General features: G+C 37.4%; 1 protein-coding gene across 2 annotated transcripts in view; it reads right to left on the bottom strand.

Moving 5' to 3' along the window:
- The window catches only part of rabgap1l (RAB GTPase activating protein 1-like), a 99,751-nt gene that overhangs the window by 66,227 nt on the left and 7,335 nt on the right, over positions 1-26,189 (bottom strand). The window contains exons 2-13 of one of the 2 annotated variants that reach the window (XM_067415858.1): positions 23,540-23,723; positions 23,257-23,410; positions 22,219-22,426; positions 19,865-20,039; positions 19,627-19,787; positions 19,339-19,449; positions 17,039-17,105; positions 16,112-16,214; positions 13,975-14,141; positions 10,169-10,295; positions 2,696-2,789; positions 2,419-2,569 (exon numbers count right to left, since the gene is read on the bottom strand). In XM_067415858.1, coding sequence (XP_067271959.1) covers positions 2,419-2,569; positions 2,696-2,789; positions 10,169-10,295; positions 13,975-14,141; positions 16,112-16,214; positions 17,039-17,105; positions 19,339-19,449; positions 19,627-19,787; positions 19,865-20,039; positions 22,219-22,426; positions 23,257-23,410; positions 23,540-23,677 — 1,656 coding nt within the window. In that variant the 5' untranslated portion in view covers positions 23,678-23,723. Of the gene's footprint in view, positions 1-2,418; positions 2,570-2,695; positions 2,791-10,168; positions 10,296-13,974; positions 14,142-16,111; positions 16,215-17,038; positions 17,106-19,338; positions 19,450-19,626; positions 19,788-19,864; positions 20,040-22,218; positions 22,427-23,256; positions 23,411-23,539; positions 23,724-26,189 lie in introns of those variants that run through there. The other variant, XM_067415855.1, reaches the window with a different exon arrangement.

Raw genomic sequence — 26,189 nt, 5'->3', positions numbered from 1 at the left:
CAGCATACAAAGGAGCATCTTGCTCACTACAATGTTGTTTTTGTTGTTGATGCACAAACTTCAAAGCCATGAGGAAACTTGCAGGGTTGCATGCAAAAAGCCATCGTGAGCGTTGGGGGTTATGGCTTGGGGGGGGGGGGGGGGGGGTCTTCTACCACTAACCAAACAGTAAATTGATTGTGGCAGGTCAGAATGAGGGCACGCAGGGATGTTCTGGAGTATCCTCACCCCAAACTGACCTCTGGTCACAGTCATTACAGTGCTCGAAAGTAATTTAGTCTTTTGACATTAATTTTAGTCAATTTGGAAACAAATCCTAGGAAAGCAGAGGCTTGAAAGTAGAACTGCCCTAGATGCTGAATGCTAAATTACCTGCTTGGGCTTCAGATAATGACCTGAATGAGTGTTTTTTTTGTTTGCTGATCAAATTTACCACCAGACACACTACAATTTTAGCTTTTTGTTTACTACCACTACTAGTAATACTAATACTAATAGGTCACAAAAACATTACATTCACAGACGTTCCTCTTTTGTGCTCGAATGGTTTAAAAGCATTTGCATGAATAAGAACATGATAATATAATGCAGCGGTAGCCAAAGGACAATAGAAAAATGGATGCTGTGTTAACTGCATTAAATATTGCCAAAAGTATTGGGACACAGCCACGAAGTGATAGGCCACGTAAAATCACAGAGCGGGGTCAGCGCATGCTGAGGTGCACAGGGCGCAAAAGCCACCAACTTTCTGCAGAGTCAATAGTTACAGACCTCCAAACTTCATGTGGCCTTCAGATTAGCTCAAGAACAGTGTGTAGAGAGCTTAATGGAATGGGGTTTCATGGCCAGGCAGCTGCATCAAAGCCTTACATCAAGTGCAATGCAAAGCGTGGGATGCAGTGGTGCGAGAAACACTTCTTTGTCTGGCAATTTGATGGACGAGTCTGGGTTTGGCAGTTGCCAATAGAACAGTACCTGCCTGACTGCATTGTGCCAAGTGTAAAGTTTGGTGGTGGTGGTGGGGGGTTGTTTTCAGGGGTTAGGCTTGGCCCCTTAATTCTAGTGAAAGATATTTTGGACAATTTCATGCTCCCAACTTTGTGGGAACAGTTAGGTTTGGGGGTGGCCCCTTCATGTTCCAACATGACTGTGCAAAAAAAACAGTGCACAAAGCAAGGTCCATAAAAACATGAATGAGCGAGTTTGGTGTGGAGGAACTTGACTAGCCTGCAAAGAGTCCGGACCTCAACCCGAGTATATACCTTTGGGATGAATTAGAGTGGAGAATGCAAGCCAGACCTTCTCGTCCAACATCAGTGCCTGACCTCACAAATGTTATTCTAGAAGAATGATAAAAAATTCCCATAAACACAATCCTAAACGTGTGCATGTGGTTAGTTTGCATAAAATAGAAGCCTATTCGTCCCTACTGTTGCATATCTGAGTAAAACAGCTTCTCAAACAAGAGTAAATGAAGGATGGGAATTCATAGAAGAGTTATTTAAAGTAAAGATCTTTTTAGAAAACCCATTTACACTTCAATAATCCATTTCATGGTGACTTTATTTTGCTAATATTCATATAAAATATAAATTTAAAAAAAATTATCTAAAAAATAAAAGTGGAGAATAACAAGCATCAGAGAAAAATGTGGATTACTGAAAACATTTCTTGCCAAATTAGTGGCTGAAACCACAATCCAACTCTAAGCAATGTTTCTACTCAGTCTACACATTTGTTGGTTTAGTGTGGGAACGTTCCAGTCACTGACCACTCTTGGCATGAGAAAGAAATAGCTTTTCAAACATGTAAAAAAGCTGTAGCTTGCAAAAAAAGCACAGTCATATCCCAGATAATCAGCTGTCTTAGATCTGTAGTTGTGGTGGAATCACTCAAATTTGCTGTGACATTGCTTTTGGAAAAGGCAATTAGATGCGCTCTCAGCACCATAAAAACATTCAACTAGCTCCGTTTCCATGAGTTCACAGGGTTAAACGAATATCTAAGCTAAGCATCAATATGGGTAGAAAATATGTTTTGTAAATAAACACCCTGCTATACTGCAAAGGCTCATCCCGCTGACAAAACGGAAACTAGCAAGTAAAGATCATCAATTTTACCATTGAAAACGCAAGTTCTTCTGTTCTTCAGACCGCTGCCTTTCCTTACTGAAAGCACTTTGAAAGACCAAAGCGGCTCCAAAGCAACTTTAAATTCAAAACAAACCAATGTTTACAACCTCCCAACACTGCTTTTGATTAATAGCCAACTTAACTAAAACAGCAAATTAACTAAATAAAAAAGAAGACCCTAAATGTGGATTTGCAATTGAATTGTTGAGAAACGTGCATGCTAGTTGGATAAAATTTGACTTTTTGAGTCCTCAAAAAAACAACTGTAACGGTTGTCAACACTTACCTTGGTGATGAGGATGCGGTATTGCTCTAACAAAGCCTGATCGTTGTGACACCCAGACAGGAGCTGCCATACTTCAGCTCGTAAGGCCTCCGGGATCCCAGGCTTCACCAGAGCAGACAGACCCTTTGGTCGCGCCAACAGGTTTCCTTGCCTGACAGGTGGAAGACAAACGCTGTCATTGCACAACAGAGTTTGTTTTTTGAAGTCGCGTTCAAAATGGACTGTGCGCTCCAAATACTATAAACTGAAATGTCTGAAGTCAGGCCAAAAGTCTCACCATTTCTTGAGGGTCCCTCCCCAGGATTCAAGAATCATCTCGGGACAGTCCTTTGACACATCTCCTGTCCCACTATAGATCTCACTGTCGCTATCTGTACAGTGGGGGACAAAGAGAGATGTTTTAAGTGTTTTTTTTTCTGCCAATAATTATGAAATGAAAAATGTGACTTTTTATTAAAACACACTGTAGACAAATATAACACCACAAGATGACTTTCAATTAACAACATACTAAAATGTAGCAAAATCTAAAAAGAATATGATCGTTTCATGTAATCCATTCTTATTTGTGTATGTTTATTGATTAATTTGATTTAGCGGCAAACTGGCAAAACATTCCTCAACCACGCTTTGAGAGAGATAATTAAATGGAACCAATCATTAAGAACTATAAAAGCTCAGGTATACTTTATTTTCCATCTCTGTTCCATCTCGTGCAGTTAAAAACGCAAGTCTTCCAGAGTTCAGCATGTGCACGCTAGAGGACCTTTCTTTTCAAGAGCTAAAATCTCTGATTACAAAGTCTGCATTCAAAAATTGCATACTCAGTCCATGTAGGTACTTACACTCACCTAAAGGATTATTAGGAACACCATACTAATACTGTGTTTGACCCCCTTTCGCCTTCAGAACTGCCTTAATTCTACATGGCATTGATTCAACAAGGTGCTGAAAACATTCTTTAGAAATGTTGGTTCATATTGATAGGACAGCTCCTGTTCCACCACATTCCAAAGATGCTCTATTGGGTGGAGATCTGGTGACTTTGGGGGTCATTTTAGTACAGTGAACTCATTGTCATGTTAAAGAAACCAATTTGAAATGATTAGAGCTTTGTGACATGGTGCATTATCCTGCTGAAAGTAGCCATCAGAGGATGGGTACATGGTGGTCATAAAGGGATTGACATGGTCAGAAACAATGCTCAGGTAGGCCATGGCATTTAAACCCAATGCCAAATGCCCAATTGGCGCGAAGAGGCCGAAAGTATGCCAAGAAAACCTCTCCCACACCATTACACCACCACCACCAGCCTGCACAGTGGTAACAAGGCATGATGGATCCATATTCTCGTTCTGTTTACACTAAATTCTGACTCTACCATCTGAATGTCTCAACAGAAATCGAGACTCATCGGACCAGGCAACATTTTTTTCCAGTCTTCAACAGTCCAATTTTGGTGAGCTTGTGCAAATTGTAGCCACTTTTTCCTATTTGTAGTGGAGATGAGTAGTACCCGGTGGGGTCTTGTGCCTTGGGTGATTGGTTGATTAGATAATTGCATTAATGAGAAACTGAACAGGTATTTCTAATAATCCTTTAGGTGAGTGTATAAGTAATAACTTTGTGAAATTTGTGGCAAACATCACTTTTCAACTCCTTGCAGGGCAACACTTGGAATTACACCATTCGGGCATGTTAGGATGCTGCACGACTCCTATGAAACAGTGTTCAGACAAAATGACAGAATTGTCCTTGCAGCATCCAGAAGACTGAGGTGAGTTATACACGTATGCACCTGCATTAGTCAGGGCCGCAGAGTGCCAAGATTACTGTCACGCCTTGAGGTGATAAAGAAAATGTCTTGGACTTAATGTCTGCAAAGGTCATTAAGAGCCGACCAGCAGAGTCTGTGCCCATATCTCAAGGTCTGTGGCCGCAAAATGGCCGCCCGTAAAGATGTTTGGAGAGAAAAGTGAGGGAATGAATGACATGCATCTGGTAGTGACAGCTACTAAGGACCAAAAACAATGGGAGTGCTGTGATTAAACCTATGGTGAGTATGGCAAGAAGAAACAAGTTTTAATCTAAAGATCTTTGAATAAAGAACAAAAAGGTTTGTATTGCTGAAAGCAGGGATGAATTTATGGGTCACCGAATTAAGGAGTCGCAAGGCACTGCTTTTTGAGCCTATTTACAATGTTCATGACCTCCAGCGAGAGCCTCAAATGCCGTCCGTTTTACAATCCCCGATTTAAGGTCTGGAACACAGTGGTTTCTTTAGAAATGCTTTAAAAGGGCTTCTTTTTACATTTACTGCACAAGTACCTTGGCAACGTTGCAAGAAGAGAGAGTGAGAGAGATAGGGAGAGAGAGAGCGAAAGGGAGAGAAAGACCAGCCTTGAGCAGAGCCTCTGTCGCAAGGTGACATGGCGGTTCGGTAGCAGATGTGGGCGGATGAATCTACTTTTCCATCTGGCTCCCGAATAGAGCTAAAAAATGGTAGAGAAACCTGGCGAGGGCGAACACTTCCAAAAACAACAATGACTTTCTTGTATAGCCCAGAATAAATTGTACAAAACAAAAGATGGGATTTGATGAGAATGGCTGAATAAATAATGACTCATTCATTTATTATTTCTCAAAAGGTTTAGAGAGAAGCGACGCACAACAGGTTGATTGACTGATTAAATGCAATAGTAGGCGGAAAATATTTTGATGGTAAAGAAATCATGCATGATAATATAGCTGTGACCATTTCAGTCAATTTGATCAATATTGTTCAATATGTTCAGTACATAGACCGTAAAAAAATATGGACGACTCGACATCATCCGTTTCCGCTTGTCAGATTTGAAGCTTTCAGGCGCCCTTGCACGGCGCGGACATCTTGGGACCGAGTCTGCGCAGTAGCGATTTCGGGACCGGAGTTGCGCAGTAGAGCGCAGGAAGTAGGGCAGGAAGTACAGCCGCGATTTCAAAAGCCCGCCCACACTCTCGCAGATGCAGAACAATTAATTATGTTGGTGTGAAATAAACAGTTATGGAAATGTAGAAATTAAAGCTAAAGATCTAATCTGCTCCCAAAAATTTCGAAAAAAGTCCGTTAGTGCCTCAGTGACAACTTCACTCAGAGAAGCCGTCAGTCTCAGCTGTCAATCATGACGTCACACCCCCGTTTTTATAGCATCAATTAACTAACTCAAAGTAAACTTATTTTTAAAACGAACACCTGAAATGAAATCATCGTGATGATAACTGCCTTCAGTGACATAAACTAACTTTGGGGAACATTTTTTGAAGTGTAATTTTATTATTTAGTTTGCCTCGCGTCCATTAGAAAACACAGAGGGGCGGCTATACTGGGACCGGTCACCGGGGGGCGATCGAGGCGCGAAAGCTTCAGTAAATGAGAGGGAGACAGCAGGCTTGGTTCAGTATTGTACTCTGGGTAATGGATTTTGACAAACCACCTTAGGAACCACCCAGAATGCTTTAGCACTGGAACGTATTGATTGTAAAATGTAAAAAATGTAATGTAATTTTTTTTTAAGTGCCGATATATTAGTGCTGTCAAAACGATGATTCGCAATTTATCAAATCCAAAATAAAATTTAATGTTTACATCATATATGTGTGTACTGTGTATAATTATTTTGTATATATAAATACACACTCATTCATGTATCTAGAATGCATAACACAATATACTGTGTCAAGAATGTTGAAAAAAATATTTGTGCATTCTGTTCCACTGGACTACTTGCATTACTATACTGTTATATCATGATTATATATTCAGTGGCATAAAATGGTCTTAAACAATTGGTCAATTGGTCAAACAAATGGTCCAACAATTAGTTCTATATCCTTCATGTTATTAAATATGAGACCTGACCATGTGGAAAAAGTATTTGCTTAGCCTATGGAAATCTAACCGTAACAAGACATACTCCAGCTCTGTTTTGCTTACATATGAAGTCCCTGTATTTATGCTTTATAAAATACAAACAACCTCCAAATCTGCTAACCTTCAACTTTATCGATATCATGTAAATAGTTTTGCATTCTGCTCAGGTCTCAGTATACCATACAAGTGAAAAAGGTTTAAAACATTATAAGAATATTCCAAGAGAATTTTGCTATAATGCAAACCTAGCAAGAAGAGCGCACCGCAAATAAACATTTAAAATATACATAGAAAAAAGGTAGTTAATAACGTAGAATAGTCTTTTAATTGATATTTACCATGCTACTCAAACCCTTACAATCATTATTCCATGTTGTGTGAAAAAACAAACAATTGAGCAGAACCCAAGACAACAGAAGAAAAAAAGAAAGCACAGCCAGATCCAGGTGGTCAGATGACACACAGAGACTGAGAGCCAATACCACTTAACCAAATTGGAATCCATTCTTCTGAAATGGGCGCTGATAACCACTTGAAAGCCGCCAGGGTTTCACATCTCTAGCTCGTGGCGCCCTGTCAAAAACACAGGCCGTCTCCGCTTGGCGAAAAAGACAGACGGCTGATACACTTCACCTAGAGCTACGGGACGAGACTAAATTAAAGCTTGCGATGGATTCGTGCTGCCAAACCGCAGGCAGGAAAATGTAAGGGGTAATGTTGATCATGTTAAAATTTGGTGGTGAAAAAAATCTGGACGGATGATCTCATTCACTTGACGTGTTAGCATTGACATATAAAGAGAAAAAAAAACAGCAAAACAAATGGCCCTGCTAAAGCTTTGCTGCCAAGGCAATCTGTTCTTTTTACGTCCGCATGTATACAGAAGTCAGCTTCCTCTCAATCTGAAAAGCCATCTCTGAAATAAGCTCCCTGTATTTGAAAGACCGGATGGGTTAAGTGGGGCAAGTATACTGTAACATGTTATTTGTTTCATTTAATACTGTTATGTAACAATAGAGCTCATTTAAATACAGAAGTGTTAAAGGTACAGTAGGCACAAGCCTGTTTAATTCTTAAAGTTGGCATGAAAAGGAGGATGCGATAACGGAAATCGTTTTCTTCCCTATTGTCACATATCCGAACGAAGCACCGTCTGCAATGTGAAAAATGAAATATTACGATGAAATTTGAAATAGCTTTTGAAAATTATAATTATATAAACTAAGATTATAATTTATAATCAGCACTGCAACACCTTATTATGTTATGTATTATTTATTATGCATTTCATGACAGAATTTACCGACCATCCAAAACAATGCGGAGTGCTGGGCTAAACGTGCTCGTTGTATGTGTGCAGCCTGCATATGACAGTATTTTAAACAGCTGAGAACTTGTGAAGAGCTTATAAAATGTGTAAAGGTGTCAAAACAGCAACATGAGTCCCTACGTCACACACACAAACCAAGATCTGCTGCTTTCAAACGCTTCTGTGTTTATTTGTGTAAAGGCTCTGTGAAACAGTTTCAGTTTTCGTTTACGAAAATAACCTTAAGACTAAAACTATTGGTCAAAAAACATTTTCGTAAACTGAAATAAAATTTTAAAAATCTGAATAAATAAAAAACTAAAACTAAACGAAACGAACTACTCTTACTAAAAAACAAACTGAAATAAAATATTAATTAGCAAAAATAAATATTCGTTTTCATTATTAATAAGCTCTCTTTAATGTGGTGGAAAATCTGACTGTGGCGGTTGAGGGAGTGTCTGTATAAATGCGCAATGAAGTGATCATTGCGCATTTGAAGTGATGCGAAATGAAGTGATCTGAGGAGATTAACCGCTGTCCTGTGACGGACGCATGCAGACAGTCAACACATCGCTAGTCCTAAACGACAGTTATTTCACTTAAAGGGGGGGGTGCAACACTCAGTTTCAGTCAATCTCATGTCAATCTTGAGTACCCATAGAGTAGTATTGCATCCTTCATATCTCCGAAAAGTCTTTAGTTTTATCATATTTATAAAAGAAATATGGGCTGTACAAAGTCTTTCCGGAAAAAACAGAGCGCCTGGAGGCGTATCGTGTGGGCGGAGCTAAAGAATGACGATCGCGAACAAAGTGGTGACGTCCTCAAGTGTGGAGAAACCCATGGCTATCTCAGCTAAAAGATATGATCCAGAATCAAATCTGAGGCAGAAATAAATTGAACAGGAAAAACCGCAACATCAGGACGTCCGTCTCTGTGGTATGTACTGTATTTAGTGGCCTTTGTGTGTCTTTACTCACATTTTATGAGGACATGATTCGGTTTATGGACTATTGTATGTGACTAGACCTTAGAGGTAGCATTCAGAACGGTTTTGCACATCAGACTAGTGTAACGCCATACATAGAACAACAATGGAGTAACCGTTAGCGCATTTGAATGACGAAGCACGCGATCCTGTCGTTTACTGATGTTTACCCATGGATCGGTAGCCAATAGCAGAGACATTTGAAGCCGTTTACACACCAGCTGCTTCCAAAGCAGGACCGAACCTTTATCGCTGGGACCGCTCCGTCAAAAACACACTTCTTTGGTATGATTTGGTGAAGTCCTGTGACAGCAGTGGCGTGTAAATCCACTTTGAGACGCGACTGAAACGATGTTGTGAAGTTTCCCGTCATTTCAGCGTTCAAATTGGTTCAAATGCAGCGCTGCCTTCCCGGAATGCTGTGCTGAAGCGGTGAAGTCGCTCGACGTCACCCATAGGAATAAAGTGGAGCGCGGCGCGCGACATAAGTCTCACGGAGGACTGGATCTGCACCTGAGAGACAGTTTACGGCGTGCATTTCCTCTCTCTCGCTCTAGTCACACGCGCGCGCACCCTACCGGGAGAAGAGCCCGTACAAGGACCTTCCGTTCTATTAACGTCAAGTAGACCCATACTCGAAAAAAACTCTCCGAAACTTGTGAGAAACCGGAAGGAATATTTTTGACACAGAAATACTCTATCAAACGTCCAACATTAGTTTTTGAAACTTTGACTATGTTTAGGATGGGAATCCAAGTCTTTAACAGTGTAAAAAGCTCAGTATGCATGAAACAGCATTTCACCCCCCCTTTAAGGATGTTTAGTAAGATTAAACTCTACACTTCATTATGGTAACTCTGCTAAACTATAATTACTAAAACTGAAACTAAATAAATAAAAACTAAATAGAAATGTATTTGCAAAATAAAAGCTAAACTAAAACTAGCAAAACCATTTGTAAAACTAACTAAAACTAAACTGAAATTAGTAGCAAAATTGAAAACGATAATAAAACAAAAACTAATTTCAAAAAGCAAAACTATAATAACCTTGCTTTGAAAAGGGTCAAAGACGGTGCATACAACATGTTTTTGAAGAGTTGATCATTGTAGCCAATCACAGACTTTTTGTTTAGCGTGTGAACACCTTGGCCAATCAGAGATGTTTAAGAATCTGTTCAACAGCACTCCCAATGCTAGAGGGAAATGCTGATAGTGTCACATTTTTAAAATTTCAGTACCGACTTGGTACCAAAGTTGATACTTTCGACTACTTTTAGAGTCGCAGCTTGTGACATCAAGTCCCGTTTTGGGTTCATTTACATGTCTTTGGTCTGGGTTGTGTTCGTATTTCATTCAAATCGCACCAGAGTTTGTTAGGAAGCGAAACAAAGTTAAAAAACTAACATTGTAAGTGGACTTCAGCAGACTGCAAAAGTGTAAGGTTCCTTTAAAAGAAGTTGACCTTAAAATGGAGGCCTCAAAATGGCAACAAACATAAAACACAGAAAAGCACTTTGATAAACCAGACGATGACATGCCTTCCTCTGGTTCCTCTTCCTCTGTGGGAGACTGCTGGCGGCCACGTGTTCCGGATGCACATTCTGTATGTTTCTGCAGGCTGACCACTTCATACATGGCATCTCCCTGGCTGCCCTTCCCGGTGCCCTACAAAAATATAGAGCAGAAAAATGCTGTGTGTCAAAGGCACAGAGCCTCATTAAGAATAGCTTAGATTTAAAAAAAAAACAGAGAACACCAAAATGAAAACATTTACATGGACCTCATATCATTCCTAAACAGTATGGCACAAAAGGAGATACTGAAGAATGCAATGGTCAGCCCCTTTAACCGTTATTTGTAAGAAAACGCTTCCCCTGCCAAACAATGAATTTTCATTGTTTTTCAGTGTTTTCACTGTTATATGCTAGGGGGCGCTATTATGGATCTTCTGAATGTGTACAGCATTGTCTGATCAAAACCAAACGGCAACCTCCCCCAGTTTCTCTTGAAGCCAATACGGAGGTGACTTAAATTGCAATTCCTCAACTGGCCACTAGAGACATGGTCCAGAAGGGAGCAGAATCTAATTGAGCCCCATGTTAAAATGCCCTAGCCTGACAAGCCAGACCCACATCAAGATGTTTGGTCTGGAAACTCACCATTGACAGGGCTCAATCTGAGGGGCACGTTAAACGGTTGTCTTTCAAACTCCCTCTGCATGCGATAGGATAGAGCTACAACCAACCAGAGCAACGTGAAGCGGAGCTAGTTGACAGATTAAACATTCGCCGTATCCGGTCGGCAAAACTCTGAATACATCTTTCCTTTTTAAGAATGACTTCAGTGCCATTCTTTGTACTTTTCTCGGAGAAAAGCTCAACTCAAGTCTTCCAGAGTCGTGGTCAAAGCTGATTCGCCAGACCGCCGTTCGCCAGTTTCTGTGTTTACTAGAAGCACGCAAACGCAACTCGGCCGTCATTATGTTAAGCCCCGCCCACCGACTCTATACACAATGTAATTGGCCTAACCAGAGTATGGTTTTTACAGCTCAGACGTTTATTGAGAGTGGCTAGACGACACTCGCAGCAGATTAGATTTGCTGTGGCTAGGGTGCGTCTATATTTCTAGGCTAAAACTGCCCAACTTTACAGTAGAATAAAACATGTTTACAGCCTGGTACAAATTGGGGATTTGGTCTATACAGCTAATTTTGCCCTTCATGACAACTGTGAGGGGGGTGATTTTTTTTATAACTCATTAGTTTACAGTGTATAAAGCCTTAAAAATCTGCATAATTAAGGGCGTGGCCACTTTGATTTACAGGTGGATAGCCATTTATTTATTAGTCATCACGTCACATCAGCTCTGCCCACGTCACGCCTCTTTGCCCGTTTTCTGTTATCCGGGCATGACACACAATGACGCATTGCCAGCTTGTCTCTTATTTACGCTTTCCAAACTGCACTTCAGAATCCTATGAATGACGTCACGGACACTACGCCCATATTTTTTTACAGCCTATGATCAAAACACAAGCAAAGACGACGCAAAAAAAAAAGTGATCGTATTTCAGCAGATGCATATTTAAAATAACGTGATCATCAAACAAACATATAAATTAAACCTGCCAAATGTTACTGAATGAAATGTTGACCCAGGGCGAGCTATAGTATTGTGCAAGCATTTGGGTTGTTGATGGACTCAATCTACTCCATCTGTGTTTGATAATTTCTCTGAATCTGATCTGTATGTAGTCTGACAAAAACTTGATTTTCTTAGCTTTTTGTTCAAAATGTTGCTTTTTTGCATGCTCAGATATTTATATTATATGGGCCATTCAATTTTTGTGAAAATGCTCAAAAACGCTGGTGGGCAACTTTAAAAAAAATTATGGCGGGGAAAGCGTTAATATAATGAAAATAAATAACTAAAGACAAAACAGCACAATACATTTTTTATTTATATTATATTGTAAAAATGAGAGAAAAAAATTTAACCATACTGATGAAGCAAACAATAATCATGGGCAGCTTGTCTAAGATTATTTTGATAGTAAAATAATCTGTTGTAAAGCACAGCTCACTTCAGCGTGACCACGCTAATGGTGGACGAGCGCCTGGCGCTGTTCTTTAAGAGACAACAGTGCAGCTACAACTTAGCATTCAAAGTTAGCTTCACCTTTGCAACTGCTTCAGGGGAAACAACAAATACATAATTGCACACACGGGAAGAAAATTAAAACAAGTAGCAATAGAAGAAGAGGTTTGCAGAGATTACACCCGTACTACTCCGCTTCAAGTAACCCTTACAAACATTTCTATTGACACTGCTTCCCTCGCGCCATGTGGCTCTTATGTAAACCATCGTTTCCTTTTTTAATTGCAAAGTGGAACTGTACTACAGGCAAAGAATGATGTTTACAGCCAGAATAATTACACGCTAATTCCTCGCACCTAATGAGCAGCGTAAACAAATACGGAATAATAAAATAACGTGGAGAATGGGCTGGGTCTATCGCTAACGCCATAATATTATCTTTTAATTAGCTTTTAACTACAGCCCAGGCATTCTTTCTCTCTGCGATAAGATAGCTACGGAGGCAATCAGGCAGAGATGCAGGCTGCAAGCTCTAATTACTTGAGCATGATAATGAGCGCCAGGCCTCTTATTAAGCTACGAATTATACAAAGCCTCCATTTGCCGCTTCACAGCTTCCAGGAGTTACTGCTCCTATTCACCCTTCACAAAAGCTCACTTCCTTCCTCAAGGTTTGTTCTCCAATCTGTGCAGTTGCTATATCTAAGTCTATAACTGCTCATGGGCGGATCACAGGCTTCGCAAGAAATGGGGGAATTTTACAAAGCCTGTCAAGATCGTTTCCAGGTCACATTATTTCATGACAATTAAAGGTGATAAAAATACTGAATAAAATAATTGGTGAAATATAATTTATTATTATTTTCTTTCTTTCTTTATAATTAAATACATTAATTGGTTATATAAAAGGTTTAAGTACAATTTATTTTTTAATTACACCTTTCATTTCACCAATATAGATATACATAGATACATTTTTATCTTAAGAGATGAGAAAATTATTATAATTTTTTTTATATTTTACCTTTTATTATACTGATTAATGCATTTAATTAATTATAATAAAATAAAGAAGAATAAGAAATGTATTACTTATGCTACTGGCCTTAGAGTAAGCATTTCAAAAAATATATACACTTATTTCACCAATTATTTTATTTCATTAAATATGATCACCTAGCCTAGAAATCTAATCTGCGAGTGTGGTCTAGCAACTCTCAATACACGTCTGAGCTGTAAACGCCAAACTCTGGTTGCGCCAATCACATCATGTATAGAGTCAGTGGGCGGGGCTTAACATAACGACGGCCGAGTTGGGTTTGCGTGCTTCTAGTAAACACAGAAACTGGCGAATCAGCTTTGACCACGACTCTAGAAGACTCGAAGTTAAGATTTTCTCTGAGAAAAGAAAAAAAGAACGGCACTGAAGTCATTCTTAAAAAGGAAAGATGTATTTAGAGTTTTGCTGACCGGATACGGCGAATCTTTAATCTATCAACAAGCTCCACTTCACGTTGCTCTGGTTGGTTGGAGCGCTATCCTATCGCATGCAGAGGGAGTTTGAAAGACAACCGTTTATCCCGCCCCTCAGACTGAGCCCTGTCAATGGTGAGTTTCCAGACCAAACATCTTGATGTGGGTCTGGCTTGTCAGGCTAATGATCATCTTCAATAATTATGAAAATTACAAAATAGACATGCATTTATGAATAGCATATAAGCTTTTTTGGTTTGGTGTAGGAGTGTACCTGTTTGAGCTTGAGGTAAAAAGTTTCAGAGAAGGCCTTCCTGCTGAAATACCAGAACCTCTCATTAGCCGGATACACCCGCACTAGCGCCTCCATGAGGAACCGAACAGGTTCTACAACCTCTGTCACCACTAGGTCCACTGCCACCGTCATGTATACCTGCTTATCTGGAAGGGGAAAGGTTCACAGTTTAAGTGCCTCGATGGGGACAGGAAAAATATTAACCAGTAGTATCATAAACCTACTTTTCATCCTCCATCAAATTCAAACAGATAAACCCGAGCCTCGCCCACATTATTTCCTCATAGCATATTCTTTTCATGGAAGTGTAAAAGTTTCATGTATGTTACATCTCATTTACACTGAAACTAAGTGTCAAATCAGATTAAAAAGGTAACGTTTTCTAAAACTCAGGCAATTTTATTTACAGGCAAGTGTAGCTTTCTGGTAACTGCTATTCTCTCTCAGGTGAGCCCTATAATTATGAAACCAACCAGACCGCTGAGAGAAACAAAATCACAAATCAGTTTGTTTCACACCAAGGGGGTTTTATTATTTCAATTAACAGGAAACAAGAACAGAAATAGTTACAGATTTATGAGGGAATCGCTGAAAATAGATTTCAATTACGATAGAGTCAGGTCAGAAAAGGTGGCTGTGAGAAAGATGGGAAGGTAAATAACAGAAGATCTCTGGCGGGTCCCGACTGAGCCTTACAAATGGACACAAAACCACGACGAGGTCCGTGGAATGTTTTACTGACAGTGTAATAAAGTGTAGACTTGAAATAACAAACTCAGTTCATTCAGGTTGCTGAATTAAACATTATTAAAACTGAGGTGGGTATCTGAGTCTACCAGACTGGAATTTAATTTCTAGTAAACGAACACCATATAATTTCACAACAGAACATTAAAGCTTCCGTTCCATTGCTTCCAGTTTGGCCTCATACCAAATAAACTATATACACACACCATGATGAGGATTACTGGTACTCTAGTAAGTTGCATCATTAAATAAAGAGGAAATTACTGCTTCCCATTTTCAATTTGGACCACCAGCTGACATTTCGGGGTTTTATGAAAACATTTTTTTTTTTCAAATTTACAAAAAGCCATGTCAATGAATAATATATATATATTTTTTAAATATTTTAAGTAAATTTTAAACATACATATTCAAACATGTATACACACACAAACAAAATTTAAGTTTGTGCATATTTTATTTACTGCAATAATTTGTTGGCATTTCTATAAAATCTAAACAAAGCTATTACATAATGCAAATCCAAAAGTATATACTTTAAATATATTTATTTAAAAATGGTATACAATTAAATTATATATACAAGTATAGTTTATTTTGACTTAAATTATATAAAAGTTATATAAAATTATTATATACGTTTTTTTTTTACATTTCAAAATATATTTTTAATAAACAATATAGATTATATAAAATAAACATTTCAAAACATATTGAGGGAGTTCCAAATATATTTACATTCATTTTAATTTTTAGTTTATGTATATTCCATTTACTACAATTAAATTGTACATGGTATCAATATAAAATGTATCAATTAAATATATAATAATAATAATAATTATTATTATTATTATTATTATTATTATTATTAGATAATAATAATATATGCATTACGTAAAAGATACACCTTATATACAAAATAGAAATGATATTTTTTTTAAATATATATTATATAAAATGAACCATGCATACAGACATGCATTAATAACGGCAACATTACATTAATTTCGAAATTCATATGATTATTATCTATATATATTGGCGTTAGTGCTCCATTAATCAAACCCCCTAGTTCAGGCCCAAGAGAAAGATGAAAGATGAAAATTAATTCAAATTGAATTGCTGTCAATGAGAAATGTCTCATTTTGACCACGACAAGAAAAGCTGCTGGAACAGAAACTCAGCATTCTCAAAGTGCTGAAAACTGTATGGCTTGCAAGTAATGTGAGAAGAAAAAAAATAGATGGAAGAATGAGTGTGAATTTTTGTGAAAACTTGGGCACATCTTGATGCAATAAAAAGAACTAGAGACACTTGAGTAGTGCATGAGTTTCACAGTTTCAAAGGATTGTGTATTAGCTCTCACCTTTCGGCGTGTCCTCGTTCAGTGGCTGGAAAGCTGGAGTGTTCGGATTCCAGGTGCCAGTGATCACATATGCCTTCCCATCAGCACTCTTACCCATAGACTCCTTCAAATGAAACAAAACAAAAAATGACTATAATGACTAAGGCTACTGGATTACTAGTTTAACCATGGTACATTTAAGATGGCAAATGCATTCATCTTAATTGGACAACATTTATTAATTTGGGTGTGATTTCTAATAACTGGTTGAAGGAAATGAAGGAGACAGACTCTTTTAATGGCTAATTTAATATCTAGCAAACCCATATGGGACTTTTATTAAATGTTAAGTAATTTGCAGTCTTTGTAAGGCAGAATTTAATTGAACATCATTAAAACTCCACAAATATGACATGCGATCAAATGAAAAACACTTGCTACAGCGTCAATAAGACAGACTAAAAATAGCATGCGGCATATTTTAAAAGGAAAAATAAGTATTTAGTGCAGCAAATTTGAGAGCAATTGCATTAATGAACCTAGTAAAAAATAATGGGATTTATCATGATTATTGACAGCTCTAATATAGACCATTTGGGCTTCTTGGTGAAAAAGTATGATTAAGCCTTGTTGAACGTTTTCAATTCAAGAATTCCTGTGAACGAAATTACTCTTGATTGAACTGCTAATTGTTTTTAGTCTTGAGGTGCAAGTCGCCATAGCTTAACTTGCTCAAGGGCCTTTGTAAAATTATGTTTTTAATGAATAATAAAAAGCCTATATTTCCATTAAGTGTTTCTAAAATTGGCAACAGAAAGGTATCTGAAATGAGTCGAGACATAAGAAATTAAATCTATAATATTGAGCCTGAGGTAGAGTTAAAACAGCTCGAGCACAAGAAGTTACATCACGAGAATAATGGGGGAAAACTCCAGAAATGCATCTCACCATGTCGAGGAGGTGCATGTCGCTGTTCCGTACTTTCTGACCAGGACTCAGCAGCATCCCAAAGCACCTGGACAGAAAGTGAAGGGTTTGGATTGTGAGGAAGAAGCATTGTTTATTTATCATAATATTTTGACACTGTGATTGAGCTTCTTTGAAATGAAATAGCAGCATAGTTCAGATTAGCTAATTTTCATAGCAAGTCTCACAAAGTGAGGAGGGTCTTTTCTGTGACTAGAGCGACATCAAGTGGTTGCACAATGAATCACATTAATATGTTTCAACTCAAAATACATTTATAGATCAACTTTACACATTTCATGTAATTATAATATATGTATATATTTATATATATATATATATTACATGAAATGTGTAAAGTGTATATATATGAGGGGCCGTACAAGCCATAATTCATTCTGGTACTCTCACACACATACATTCTCGTTTCACATACATATATAGTCAGCTCTCACACACATACACATACATATATATAAATATATACACACACACAAACCCAATTCTAAAAAAGTTGGGACACTGTAAAATTTGTGAATAAATAAGGAATGCAATAATTTATAAATCTCAAACTTATATTTTATTCACAATAAAATATAGATAACATATCAAATGTCGAAAGTGGTACAATTTAAAATGTCATGCCAAATATTGGCTCATTTTGGATTTTGGAAAAAAGTTGGAACAGGTAGGACCAATTTGCAACTTATTAGGTTAATTGGCAACATGATTGGGTATAAAAATAGCCTCTCAGAGTGGCAGTGTCTCTCAGAAGTCAAGATGGACAGAGGATCACCAACTCCCCCAATGCTGCACGCAAAATATAATGGAGCTATATCAGAAAGGAGTTTCTCAGAGAAAAATTGCAAAGAGTTTGAAGTTCTCATCATCTACAGCGCATAATATCATCCAAAGATTTAGAAAATCTGAAAAAAATCGCTGTGCGTAAGGGTCAAGGCTGGAAAACCATACTGGATCCCTGTGATCTTCGGGCCCTTGGAAATCCCAACATGGGTCTCAGGTATACTTCCAGAAAACATTGTTGGTGAACACAATCCACCGTGCCATTCACCATTTTCAGCTAAAACTCTATAGGTCAAAGACGCAGCCATATCTAAACATGATCCAGAAACAGAGGCGTTTTCTCTGGGCCAAGGCTCATTTAAAACGGACTGTGGCAAAGTTGAAAACTGTTCTGTGGTCATAAAAATGCCAGACCACATACTGTATCAATTACAACATAATGGCTGTGTAGAAGAAAGAGCCGGGTACTGAAATGGCGAGCCTGCAGTACAGATATTTCACCCATAGAAAACATTTGTTGCATCATAAAGAGGAAGATGCGACAAAGAAGAACTAAGACCGTTGAGCAAGAAGCCTGTATTAGACAAGAATGGGACAACATTCCTATTCCTAAACTTGATCAAATTGGTGTCTCAGTACCCAGACGTTTGCAGACTGTTATAAAAAGAAGAGGGGATGCCACAAAGTGGTAAACATGGCCTTGTACCAACTTTTTTGGAATAAGTAGCTCTCATGAAATCCAAAATGAGCCAATATTTGGCATGACATTTCAAAATGTCTCACTTTCAACATTTGATGTCATCAACGTTGTACTCTGAATAAAAAAAATGAAATTTGAAACTTCCACATCATTGCAATCTGTTTTTATGCATATAACACGATATTTCATGAATAATTGCCATGACAAATCCAAAAGATATAATAAATTACTATATGAGAAGCATGAATAAAGATTTTATATTTTTTACATTTGAATTTAGTATTATATATACATAATATATATATATATATATATATATATATATAGAGAGAGAGAGAGAGAGAGAGAGAGAGACATATAGACACATACATTTATTTAATGCAAATAAATATAAAAGAAAATTATATATTTTTATATAAATAATTAAATCATTTACATGTATAAATTAAGTAATTAAATATGTTGTGCAAATACAATTTATTTATATCTATGCCTAGAACAAGACTGTTACCTATTTACTGCTTTTGACTAACAATAGCAAGTAACTAATCATGGTTCATGGCTGTGACATAACAACTAAAGCCTATTGCCAATCTATAGAACAAAGCCTTACATGTGTTTCACCACTTTTGGTTATTATTTTTTTTGTAACTTATCTGCCATTTTATGGGGTCTTTAAAGGCAAGGACCTGGCAGTCATTTTAAGGCAAAATATGGTTCTATGAAATGGCAAAAAAGCTATATTTCTGAACTCTGTTGGCCACATCCCAGAACCCACCTCTCAATTACCAGCTCCTGGTTGGACATCTGCTGGACAGTGACAGACACTTTTTTATTTACACCCTGCCGCAACTTGAAGTAATATTTATCTCTGTCTTTGGGAACTGGACTGTAAGATGTGTAAGCAAATAGAGGGAAAACAAAGAAGGAGAGACATGATTACACTTCTATTTTGGTTGCTAAATCCAAATAAACAATAGCAACCAAATAATGCAACAGTTCATGGACAGCAACAGTAAAAACACAAAGCGAGATGTAGGCAGAAGTGAAGTGAGTAATGACAGACCTGAAGTTTCCTTTGCCGTCATCTTCTCTCACTTCTAGAGAAACGGTGAAGGTGAAGATGTCGCTATCGGGGGAAAGTGGCAACACTGAATCTCGCATGTCTGTGGCAGCTTTTGAAGATCGCTTGAAGGCCGTTGAGAAGCTATAGAGGATGCGGCTAACCTAAATAAGGAAAGGAGGTTAGTTGATTTCTGCATTACAAGACTGACTCTTTGAACATTAAACATTACTGAACTCACAGCCTCTTTGATATGGCAGGAGAAGACGTGGATCTGAAAGTCCTCTGAACTGCGGTAGCTCTCAGTGAAGGAAAAGCAGTCGCTCTCGACAGATCCCTCATGTCCTCGTGCACAGAACAACACCTTATAGATGGGGAAAGATGCAATTTCTGTTCCTGTGGCCTGGTCGACAATCCTAGAGTGATTAAAAACATAACCAAAAAACATTTGGAATAACTCATTTGAGTGCATTTTGTTCTGTCCATCGCAATTGCTGCTTTTCAGATTGTACAATTCGTCCATGATAAGACTGCAAGAAAAAGCCAAAGCAGTATGTATCACAATCTAAAATTTTATGATACACACCAAATTTAGTGCCAACTGATAGCTATCAAAAAACAAAAATCAAACGTTTTCTGTATTGTGCACAATAGGTCAAAGTACTTTTAATAGTCTGATCACTAACACTAAAAAGGACATTTGCATTTAGATATAGTCAAAATAAGCACTAATAATATATTAAATATAGTACTTCAATGAATAAACTTTCCATGTGTTTCAAAGTTTGCTTAGCTAACTTAAGAGTCAGTTCTGAGGTTACAGAGGAGGAAAAAGTGAGATGTTCGATCTGAGGTTACGGCACAGTTCCTGAGAAAAAAAGAAAATGCACACTGGGTGAGAAAACAGAAGTGCTACACCATGCTTACGAACCTGAAAGCAAGAGCTAAAAGCAGCTCAGGTGACAGCTGTGTTAACTCTTGACAGCACACACACTATGAAGATCACAAGGACTCAGCAACTAAAGAGAAGTCACATTTTACACTCCCAATGTTCAATGCGGTTTGTCTCCGAGCAAGGAGGCTAAATGTGCTCAATATAAAATCTTGTGAAGCCCCAGGGAGAAACACGTGCAAATGAACACATTGTTACTGGTTGTGAGATGCATCTGATGTAATGCATACAGTGGAGTCCAAAAGTTGGAGAATTTTTTTTTTTTTTACAAATCTGCTAATCTAGGTAAAAATGGAAATAAAGGCTTAATAATATAGTATTAAATTATAAAAATGCTAAGTAAATCTGGTATAAATTTAAATAAATTAAATTTGTAAAAATAAATTTTAAAAAAGCAGCATATTTTAAGATATAAAGGTAATAAGAAAAATGTAATGTATAACAAAAATGCATGATTATCCAGGACTAGTAAAAGTCTTAGCTTTTTTGTAACGGTTATATTATGTATATTATATATATATATATATATATATATATATATATATATATATATATATATATAGATATATATATATATATATGTATATATATATATATATATATATATATATATATATATATATATATATATATATATATATATATATATATATATATATATATATATATATAAGCCAGCACTATATAATCAAGCCTGCATTTATTTGATCAAAAATACAGAAAACTGTTTTAATATCGTGATATATTACAATTTAAAATATTTGGTTTTCAATGTATTTTACTTTAAATTATCATTTATTTCTGTGATGCAAAGCTGAATTTTCAGGATCGTTACTCCAGTCTTCAGTCAAATGTGACATTCATCATGTCCTTCAGAAATCATTCTAATATTCTGATTTATTATGAGTGTTGGAAACAGTTCTGCTGCCTGATATATATTTGATGAATAAAAGGTTTAAAAGAACTGCATTTATTCAAAATAAAAACATATTTTAAAATAATATAAATCTCCTTTACTATCATTTTTAACAATTTAACATCCTTGCTGAATAAAATTATTTATTTATTTGACTGACCCCCAAATTACTGACCAGTAGTGTATATTGTTGTTACAAAAGATTTCTATTTTTAAAACATTTGCTTCTTTTTTTTCTTTCTTTTTTTAAACTTTTTATTCATCAAAGTATTATAAAAAAGTATCACGGGTTATGAAAAAATATTAAGCAGCAGAACTGTTTCCAACTTTGAAAATAAATCATCATATTAGAATGATTTCTGAAGGATCATGTGATGCTGAAGAGTGAAGACTGGAGGAATGATACAGAAAATTCAGCTTTGCATCACAGAAATAAATGATAATTTAAAGTATAATAAATTGAAAACCAATTATTTTCAATTGTAATAATATATCACATTATACATCTTTGTTCTGTATTTTTGATCAAATTAATGCAGGCTTGATGAGCAGAAGAAACTTCTTTCAAAAACATTACAAATAGTAATGTGTCCAGAGTTTTGGCCTGTACTGTATATATATATAATACAAAATTATTAAATTACAAACATAAAAATACAAAATGAATGATTCTTAACTAGTGGTCACAGACTTGTGGACCCCACTGCATTTTTTGCAAATGACTGACCGGACACAACCGTCTGGGCCGTTGGGAACATGGAGGGTGATGGGGATGGGGATGGCGCTCTCTGCCCGCAGGGTGGCCATGGCTTTCTGGGCCTCCATTTCGTTACGAGGGGCCTTCACCCAGGTGCAGCCAAGGTAGGACAGTTTACTAAACTGCACGCTGTCTTCCTCCTGTACTGTCGCACTCTCCAAAACCGCTGCTGATGCTTCTGTAAATACAGACAAAGAAGTCTCAAGGTTGTAGGAAAATGTCTTTTTTCTCCTTTACAATGTGATTTTATTTTTAAGATATGCAAATCAACTGGCTAATCCAATCAGATGTTAGAAGTGGAACAACGTGATTTATGGCAACCATTTTTTTAGATTATTTTCTTGTCATCCTACTGTAATCCTCAAACAATAAACTCATGCTTTGCATAAACCTGTTTTATCTAAAGGTCTATTGTGTAAAGGGTGACTGAATGAGGAAGTCTGTGCAAGGTAGAGAGGAAGTGTGTTCAGAGCCCCTCAATTTTAGCACTCGGCAACAGGAAGCAGATAGTTAGAGAGCTAGTTTAGATGGGATAGGCCGAAACCCCTGTGTGCTCAAAAAATCTCCTCAAACATATCTTCACATCTGCATAGGATAACCTGCTTACCATAATTTAAATATATATTATAAATCAATACCATTTTGACTGTATGTAAAAACAAACAAAAAAACAAATAAAAAACAAAAAGTATTTATATTACACTGGAATACATATCAATTAAGAACACAGCAATATTAATATGTAAAATATATATATTTTTTGTAGGTGTGTATGTGTTTTGTGTGTGTATAAAATAGCCCTGCCATTGAATAATACTAATAGTAGTAGCAGCAATAATAATAATAGAGAAAATCTTAGTAGACTGCAGCTCTGCCTCTGTTCATTTGTAGATATATTTATGGATGACATTTAACAAGGATCAAAACAAATCACAGAGCTCCATGAGTAAAACTGATTTACTTCCTAGTTTTTTTGTGTGTTAGTTTGTTACTGCGAGCAGGATGTACCATGGGGGGCTGTGTCCAGAGTCAGGGTGGGTGGTCTGATCGGAGAGCTGAGCACTACCAGACTTTTTTCATCTGCAGCTCCTGGTCCATCACCAACATCATCCAACACCTCCTCCATCGCCCGCTCCAACTGCTCACTCCCGTTCCACGACATCTGAGACGAAGAGATGACAGAGATAAGACATTGTAGATTATTTTCAACAGGATACTATCACATTAAAACAAATGCATGTTTAGTGTACATCATAAATGATGCTTAGCAGGCTGTAGAAGAAAGAGACACCTTGAGTCTGGGCCTCCCCTCTGAGCTGGAGGGGGAGCCCCCAGCAGTGGGCGGCACAAGAACAAACTCCTCACTGGCGACGGTTGACACAGATTCAGTTGAGCCGCTCACTCTGCCCAGAGAGGAGCGGTCATCCATGATAGCCTGGGACAGTCCGCCCGCTTGGCCCGCTGCTGCTGCAACCCTACCAGCAAGACAGACCTGTTAAACTGCTGGATTACAACACATCTTAAAACAGATTATAAGGGTGCTTTAACATTATTTTTTTAATCAATTCACAGTTTCACATAGACATGACATCCACAGACAGCGCAATCTCTTTTGTCTTGTCGCGCTTTAATGGTTTAAAAGCATTTGCATGACCGTCATGTAACGCTAGCCCAAGGATGACACAAAAACGTATGCTGCGTTAATTGCGTTAAATATTTTTAATATGTTAAACTGAAAAAGATTAATCGCACGTGTTAACGCTAATTTTGACAGCACTTATGTACGGTGAGCGGTGACTTCTTCAACTGGGTATGCTGGGTGGAGCATCAAAAAGCGTCCGATGTGTATGCGTAACGTTGGATGGGTTGATTATAACAGTGTTTGTCTACTGGCGCAGTTCGAGCAGAGCAAGCATTTTCAAATCATTCCTATGGAAGTTGAGCTTCACGCTCGTGTATGAGTGTGTTAGGTACTCAGTTGAGATTTATGAACGATTCGTTCATTTTGAACAAATCTTTAATATGACTCAAGAACAACGGGTTTTCCCAGAAAGTGATTTGTTCATTTTGTGTTGACCGCGTATGTGCAACATTCCATATGTTCTGTACAGGAAACAGAATTAATTAGTTCACAAGTCTTCGGTCCAAGTCTCGTTCTTTTGGCCAAATTTGCCCAGGATTCCGGGGTTACACCCCTACTCTTTATCGAAGGACATCCTGGGATTTTTAATAACCACAGAGAGTCAGGGCCTCTGTTTAACGTCTCATCTGAAGGACAGTGCTCTCTGACAGTACAGTGTCCCCATCGGTATACTGGGGTGTTAGGACCCACTCAGACCACAGCGTGAGCGTCCCCTGCTGGCCTTACTAACACCTCTACCAGCAGCAACCTAGGTTTACCAGTTGGTCTCCCATCCAGGTACTGAACAGTTTCGGCCCTGCTTCGCTTCAGTGGGAGACCAGTCTTGGGCTACAGAGTGATATGGCTGCTGGATTGACTGTGATCGTTAGGCTATGATTTTTTTTCATGACCACAAGGCCTTGATGACATCAGCAAAAAATAAAAAAGTCACTTTAGAAGTGAAGCAAAGTTATTATACTCCAATTTAAATTATAGATTTTTTTTTCTTTAGAATAGGGAACAGAATTGTGTACAATAAGACATTGGAAATCTGTTAAAAAAGGGTCAATTTTGATGCATGGCATTTTATGTCATGTTAGCTTCAAATACTAGACAGACTTCCTGAATCAAGCAGATTGAACAATCAATCTTCACTAAAGTACCAGTCACTTTCAAGAATTACAGCTGTGTCATCTGAAGACGATACCAAACATCTAGCATATTGCAAGTTTTTGCTGATTCAACAAGCAAGCTCACATTTATCGAGGTATCATCTATCAGAGTGCATCTTCACAGGCAGCTCAAAGCAAAGTCTCGAACTAAACCACCAGTGATGTTCACACATCCAATGTCTAGCTAATTTTCACAAGTCAGATCACACATTATCACAGAAACAACACAATCAGGCATAACGGTACATAACATCGGTGATGAACTCCAAAAGCAGTGAGCCAGTAAAGCAACTGCAGTAACATTACAGTGGGTTTCTCGAGTTCATGTCAGGGGGTCACACCACGGTGGGTGAAAGGGTCTTCACATTCTCACACACAGAGCAGTCATGTGCACATCATTCTCCGTCAATTACAGCCATTGAAAAACGCACAGGATAAAACCGAACGCTAACAGAAGGTCACTGTGTGCCCTTAATTTTCATTATGTACCAGTTCCATGCTCAACATAAATAGGGAACGCACTTCACCATTTGTCTAATTGTTCTAGTTAGTCATTCAAATCAAATTACACAGCTGAAACTCCCAGATTCACACAAGCTTTAAGCAATTACAAACTCATGGTCATTAATTTGGAATTACTCAGTTAAGTAATAAAGATTGCCTTTCATTTCTCTGGATGTCCATTAAGGAATTTCAGTTCAGTCTGTTTTCATAAAAATCTAGAATTAACTCTGGTAGGTATATAATCAGAAATTAAAAAAAGAAATAACATGAAAGAGAAATATTTACAAAATGAAATCAGACATTTAAACCACACATAAACATGGCCCACATTTCAACGTGGGTTGTTAAGTCTTACCAACTTTTTAAGTTTACCAATTTAACCATTCAACTGATTTTACACTATTTAATACTCACAAGCTCTCTGAAATATTTTGAGAGCTTTTTCTGTGCAGATACATGAATCCAAATTACAAACAGCTTGCGAGTAACACTAGTTATTTTTTGTAGTTTATATAACATTAACTGTTAAACAAAATTAATTCAAATTCTGATCTTGGTAAACAGTCAGTTATTTCGTAAATAAACATTCAGTTGAAAAAGAAAATGCATTTAATGTGACAGTATAATGAAAATGTAATTGTGTA

This window comes from Pseudorasbora parva, chromosome 14 (assembly GCF_024679245.1).
Source record: "Pseudorasbora parva isolate DD20220531a chromosome 14, ASM2467924v1, whole genome shotgun sequence".
Lineage (NCBI taxonomy): Eukaryota > Metazoa > Chordata > Actinopteri > Cypriniformes > Gobionidae > Pseudorasbora > Pseudorasbora parva.
The sequence above is the reverse complement of the archived record's forward strand: the minus strand, read 5'-3'. Positions and strand labels throughout refer to the sequence as shown.